Genomic DNA, 6,877 nt, shown 5'->3' with positions numbered 1-6,877 from the left:
TTGCAGCAATCGAGTGACCATGACAACAGCGAGAGCACCCCTCAAGGATTTCGGGCACCGGGTACTACGCACCCAGAAATAAAACAGAAAACATCCATATCCACATCTAAAGTGGTTGGGAGCAGAAGCGTCTTTCTTCAACCACCCGTGACAAGTCGCTGGCGGATGTGGCAATTGAATTTGGTAGCATTGCCATTCTGGCAACTGTCCGTTAAATAAAACCCCAGACAATATTTGTTTGTCGCTTAAGGGAGGTCCTTTTGGTCCTTTCGGTCCAGACTGGGCCTGACAGCTAAATGAACCACTGAGCAAGTTCGATTTGTGATTGCCGGCAGATTAATGGACTTTGTAATGGAATCTGAAAAGGCTCATCTGGGGATAGGTAGGCACAAAAAAAAAGAGTCAACCAATTTAGTATCTAGGGTTAAAAAGGTTTTGTTTCGCACTTTTTCTTTGATCTCGTGTGTCATTGTAATAAACATCACACAACCTTTTTGCAAAACAGGGATTTGCATAAAAAACTCCGCATATCATATTTTATTTAAAGCATTTTTACCTTTTGGTTTTAAATAGTAGTTAATAAATATTTTTTATTATTCTGTTGTACAGAAAATAATTTAATTAGATTCGTGAAGATTTAAAATAATATTTTTGAGATTATTTAATTCTCTGACTTTAGAGCTCTGTGCTTAAAACCTCTGGGCTTAAAAACCAGTAACTGAATCTGATAGCCTGGTACTTTGCAGGGGTAAAAGCTCATCTTTTGCCTTTTTGCTCTCGTAACTTGAGTTTTTTTTGCCCTGAGGGCAGCTCTACCCCTAAGACTTTATCCGCTAAACGATTTTCTTGGGATCCTCTTTGGTCCGAGGTGCTCGGCTTGGGCACTTGTTCTGAAGTACATCCCATATCTACCACCCAGCATACACCATCCACAAACGAACTCAAAACCCCTTTTGCAGACCCCATTCCCAACTCCCCAGCACAGACACAAATAAACGATAAAAGCACAGTCGTTTGCCAACAACAGTAACAATCAGTAGCGAGAGGAGGCCACCCACTCAATCCATATAAAGTAGACTCCTTACACTGACAGAATTGAACTGTATTTAAAGGAAGGAAAGTTGTAATGTATAGGGAGTTTCAAATTATTTTGCTTCAATTGTAAGATATTAATTTCAAACATCACTAGAAAGGTTCAGATACTATTCCTAATAATTTATAAAAAAATGTTGAAATTCCGAATAACTGCTTGGGAATTATAAGCATATCAAAAGCTTTCTATAATCTGATGAGAACCTTTATTATTATATTTTACAATGCTTATTCCGAATCACAACTTGGAAATTATAAGCATATCAAAGGTTTTCTATATTCTGTTAAGAACCTTTGTTATTATATTATATTTTTTATTAATCTAACGAGAACTTAATTCATTACATAATATATGATGTTATATTTTAATTAATTTTAATTTTTCTGACTAGAATTGTTTAATATTATTTTTAGATAAGAGTGTATCATTTTGTGAGTGTATTACCCAACTAAAGCGAACCGGCAAACGAAACTCACAATCTGAAACCCAGGAGCGTCTGACGCTCCGACCCACTCGCCCACTCGCTGTTGTTCCGTCGCACTCGCTCGCCAGCTGTTCGTTCGTTGTTCCGTTCGCCGTTCGGTTCGCCCGCTCGTTGGTTGCGTTCGACAAACGCGGGAGTCGACTGGGCGCCCAGAACTCTCAGGAAGTGAATCCTACGGAAAAATGCCATAATGGAAAACCCGCTCAAAAGAGAGTGAGAGAGAGAGAGCCTGCTCGGGGGGTGAAGAAAGCGGAGAGAAAGCGAGAGCTAAAGTTGAAAGTTAAATTGAATTGAGGTGGGCCAAGTGTGGCCTGGGGGGTGGAAGGCATACGTATCGGGTGGTGTATAGGGTTGAAGGCCCCTGGGGTCCCTTCGGGTGGTTTGTAACTGGCGAGAGGTGGCGGGAATGAATTTGTTGGGCCATCAAAATGACTTTCAGCATGTGGAAGCCGCTGCTTAGCATGTTTCCTGACAGGCCACGTGCGGCTAGAGGGAAAGAGACAGCCATACGGTAGAGACAGGTATATTCAACGAGTGAGACAGCTAACGAGAAAGGTCCTTCTCTGTCTCGTTCACCAGCTACTGCGGTGGGGCTCTGTGAAAATGAGGCGCAAATTTTGTGGCCGAGCAAACAGAAAGAGAATAAAAAGGAAAAGGTTCAACAAATGGTTGCCAACCAAAAACCGAAACCCCCAAAAAAATAACAGACCACCCCATACACTATTTAGTAATGATATGAGGGCAGTAGAGGTGTGGTGTACTGGTTAGTGTTATGTGGCATATTAGAAAGGGTTTTTGTTTGTACTTCTGATTCTAAGGTAATTGCTAAATTAAATAATATATAAAAAGGAATAAATTAAAAATATGTTGTGAGGATAGAAAATTCTATTTCATGATTTATAAGAAAGCGTTCAGTTATTTATTTTTTGAATAGTTTAAAAATTTAAATCTTCTATTATTCTTTAGTAGACGTAACATTAATTTTTCAATCTCCACTCAATTTAAACATTTTCGCATCTGTTACGGCTCTGTTAACATAATTTTCCCCTGGGCTTCTGTAATTTCTTGGTGGTTTGTGGACTTAACCGGGTATCGGGTATCTCCTAGTCCAGCTCTTTCGACTGGGCTCCCAGCAAAAAGCAGCAAGTGAAACCCATAAAGCTCAAATACACACACACACACATATGGCTTTTCCATTTTCATCCCCTTTTCCGAACTGGCTATCTCCCTCTCACCCTTTCAGATGCTTGAAAATTATGTCAACGAGTTCTGTTGATTTTCCCCATTTCGTTTGGCTTTTATTTCTGCCCACCTTCTCGTCCTTTTCCCCCCATTTTTTCCCTTTTGGTTGTTTACCAGCTCGGCTTTTCCCCATTTTGCTCGACCATAGGACCGGCGCTGGTTAATTACATTTTACAAAATTTGCTGTCAAGCAGTTAAGTTGGGTTAAGTCGAGCAAATGTCGACTGAGGCAGAACGACATTTTCTGCTTTCCCTGCTGTTGGTAATTTAATATTCGATTTTCGTAATTTTTATGCGCTGACCTTTTTGCAATTGTGGAATTTTCCTTTTTAATTATTTATGTGCGGTTGTTCGGCTTAGGGCTGGAAAGGGGGGGGGGGGCCTTTTGGGGGGCTTGTCATCGTTTTTGTGCTCACCATTCTGTTCTGCATCCGCAGATTAAAAGGAAAATCGTTTTGTATTTAATTATGCAGTCAGGTGATGGTAATTGGGGATTGTAATTCCGAATGTTCTCTGTCTGAAAGTGGGCGGGAATGTTTGCATAATGTTTACACGTTCTGTGAGCGGGTGGGTGGGTTTTCGGGTCTCTGTTGACCATTTCATAGAGTAGCCCCTGAATATACATGCATACCTTTTTATGTACATCCACTGGTACATAAGTAAATCCCACATTTTGGTTAACTTTCCGTGTGTTTGGCGAGTGGAGAATTCAGGAAAAATATTTTTAAAAGCTCAAGTCAGAGCAGGCAAACACAGGCGGAGGAAAAAATTGCATGCCGCCCAGGGACAGGGACAAAGTGAGTGGAAAGATGGTATAGGAGGGAAGGGAGGTTCTCGAAATAAGTGGGTAAAAAGCACTGGAATCTTAAACACTCTCTTTTTATAAGAAACTATAAAAGTTATCTCAATGAAATATCAGTAACTAATTGTTTTATCATATATGATATAATACTATCTTGATTTATGATGATATGATACGATATGATATAATATGATATGATATGATATGATATGATATGATACGATATGATATATGACATGACATGATATGATATGATATGATATGATATGATATGATAAAATATGATATGATATTATATGATATGATATAATATGATATGATATTATACGATATAAATATTTAAAGTTTTAAATGATTAAATTAAGTGTACTCCTATTATCAATCTAAATTTGAATTAACCGAAATTTAATAAAGTTAATTTCTTAAAACGTAATATATTTATATTTTATTATTTAACACTTTTTAAAAATTAATTAGGACATCATTTAAAAATATCATTAAATAATTAATACAAACGTAGCGCAATGATAAAGAATTAGGTAAATAAAATCACCATTTGCAAATATTAGATAATTTAACACCAATTATTTAAAATATTAGTTAATTTAATACATTTTTTTATGTTTATAATATAGCAGGATCCCCTTTCAGAGTATCCTCTTGCTAACGCAAAAGACAACCCAGCAAAAAAGGAAAATTGTGGCGCAAAATGTTACGCTTGCATCGAAATGGAGGAGAAAATGTGGAAATGTGCGGGGAGCCGAGGAAAACTGGGGATTGGGTTTTTCGCAAGGGCGAGGAAAAGAGAAAAAGAAAGGGGAGCCGAGGAAAAGCGAACATGTTGGCTCCTACAATGACAGCAGCCTGCAACAGCCGGCGAAGGACGTTGGGTGGCCGAAAGTGGGGTGAGAAAAAGGCATTAAGCTGCGCCCACACACACACAAACACACATATAACGAGGGGCATTATAGAAGGCGAAGGATGCGTTTTCCATGGAAAACCCCCCTACACACACACATACAGCCACAAAAACAGGTCGACATACTTTCGCACAGAAGAAGAAGATGGAAAACTTGGCGCGACTTTCGACTACGTGAAGCTGTGAGCTCCAAAAGCGAAGAAAAACTCTCACACACACAAACACTAACGAGCATAAAGGACATATATCCCCAACACACACACACAATCACACACAAGAGGAGAGGAAAAATGGCAACATAACTGTAGTGAAAATGTCAAGAGAGAAAAGATATTAAAACGTATTTGACTTCTGTGAGTTTTGGATGGAGCAATGGAGCAGGGAGGGGGGAGGGGGAGGGGCAGGGGGTTTTTGCGTGGCACAATGAAAAATATATAAAGAAGCCGCCACTCACACAAGCACATCCGCCCACACACACACACACTTACACAGAGACACCGAATGCGAGCTTATGACAAAAATAATAAAAATGGCTCAAGAAAAGAAAATGGCAAAAACGAACTGAAATAAAAAAGCAGCAGCAGCAGGAAAAAAATAGGAAAAAAGTAAAAAAGCAAGAGAGAAAATACAAGTATAAAAATGAATTTTAGATGACAGGCAAAGCAGCTTGCTGGAGGGAGAAAAATAGGGGGGTTTGGGTAAGGTTTGTCTTTGCAGTTAAGCAGACAAGTAAATGTTGTCCTTGTTGTTGTCCCTACACCGCCCACATCCCCCTCTTGCAAAAGGGGGCGTGGCAGGGCACAAAAAAGAAAACCAGTGGAGGAAAAATTGTGGAAAAGTTTTATGGGCAACAGCAGCAAAAATTGCAATATAGCCAAGAAGAAAGCGGGGTCTGTGCTCTTGATGGCTGTGGAAAAGAGGATGCGGCAGTGACAAGGATAAAACATCGGAGATGGGATGGGAAAAGCAGCAGAGATGGAGAGCTGAAAAAGGAAAAATGGATGGGAAACCAATTTAAAGAGGAAACTGCTTTATAAGAAATATGAAAATAAATTAGGGAAATAGTTTAATTATATAATATATGTGGGACCAGGCTATCAATTACATGGGTTAATGCTAAATACTATTATCTTAGATTAAATTATAATAGTTTAAATAGATAAATATTAACCCTAAAAATAAAGAATAACCTCTTCTAAATAACAATTAAAAATACATGAAAATATGGCTAACCAATAACTTTTTCCACTTCCTGTCAAGCACTTTTCCAACAGAAAAAACTTCACCTAATTTGCTATAATACTTTACCAGACAAGTTCCCAAAGGAAAAACTGTCAGCATATGTTGCATAGGGTTTACCGAATACCCCAAAGATGAAGCCACAAAGTCCCAAAACGAAAACAGAATAAGGGCGAGAGACAAGGCATAAAAAATAAATGAATAACATAAAAATAAATCATACGCCCCATCGGCCACCCAGTAAAAAGTAAGCCAATACCGTAACCATTACCCTCGCTGCCAAATCACACTCTCCCCCAAAAACCCAATGAATGTCCTTCCCCTTATTTTCATGGCGCTAATAAATGCTTATCGAAGACGCATAAAGCGAGTAAATTCGCAGCCATTAAACGAGCATAAAACTCAATGCGGGGCCGAAACGAAATTGTGGGGCCGACACAAATCAAAGTACAAGCCTCAGAGCCTCAGGTCCATTTTCCGTTTCCCCCTATTTCCTTGCCATGAAATAAAACCAGGCAACAATGAAACCCAAAGCGGCTCCCAAACGATTTCGGACCAAGGAATTGGCCACCCACAAACTCAAAAACCCAAACCCCTAGAGAACCTTCCTTTAACCACCATCCCAGGCACCCTGAACCCCATTTCAGGCCACCTTCCTCCGAGCCAACACTCGCTATATAACCATCTTACCCAACGTTGACAGCATACAAAGTAACTTAAATCGAAACAATAAAGCGGCAACTTTGTTCCAAGAAAAAATGCAAAAGAAAGCAAAATGAACACAGAAAAAACGTAGCAGAAAGTGGGAAAAGTAACGAGTAGAAGTGTGAAAATACTCTTCAAGGTATTAACTTTTAATTTTATAAAAAAAAATCATTTTAAAGTCATAAATAGCACCTAAATGCGATTTTCTGATCCTTAAGATAAAGCAAATTTTAGGCTTAGAAAATGTTTGCAAATGTGCCATTTCTAATCAAATTTTAGTTTATTATAAAAGCAAGACAACGGGGCTTAAAATCTTAAATATTATTTAAATTAAACTATTCAAACTTAGAGTTAATAGTACTGAAGTACCCTGTAGCTTGAAAGGAAATCAGT

The 6,877-nt window shown here is 38.7% G+C and overlaps 1 protein-coding gene across 1 annotated transcript; it reads left to right on the top strand.

Annotated features, from left to right (window-relative positions):
• The first annotated feature begins 5,787 nt into the window (after positions 1-5,787).
• Positions 5,788-6,592, top strand: LOC139353294 (uncharacterized). The gene has a single exon (XM_070997053.1). The coding sequence runs from the start codon at positions 6,087-6,089 to the stop codon at positions 6,477-6,479; it is 393 nt and encodes a 130-aa protein (XP_070853154.1). The 5' UTR covers positions 5,788-6,086; the 3' UTR covers positions 6,480-6,592.
• The last annotated feature ends 285 nt before the right edge of the window (positions 6,593-6,877 follow it).

Source organism: Drosophila suzukii, chromosome 3, assembly GCF_043229965.1.
Source record: "Drosophila suzukii chromosome 3, CBGP_Dsuzu_IsoJpt1.0, whole genome shotgun sequence".
Classification (NCBI taxonomy): Eukaryota; Metazoa; Arthropoda; class Insecta; order Diptera; family Drosophilidae; genus Drosophila; species Drosophila suzukii.
Note: the sequence above shows the minus strand (reverse complement) of the source record. Positions and strands in the feature narration are given on the sequence as shown.

What these genes read in the sequence shown, in the direction of transcription:
- LOC139353294 (XM_070997053.1), top strand. Translation starts at nt 6,087, where the DNA reads ATGAATGTCCTTCCCCTTATTTTCATGGCGCTAATAAATGCTTATCGA.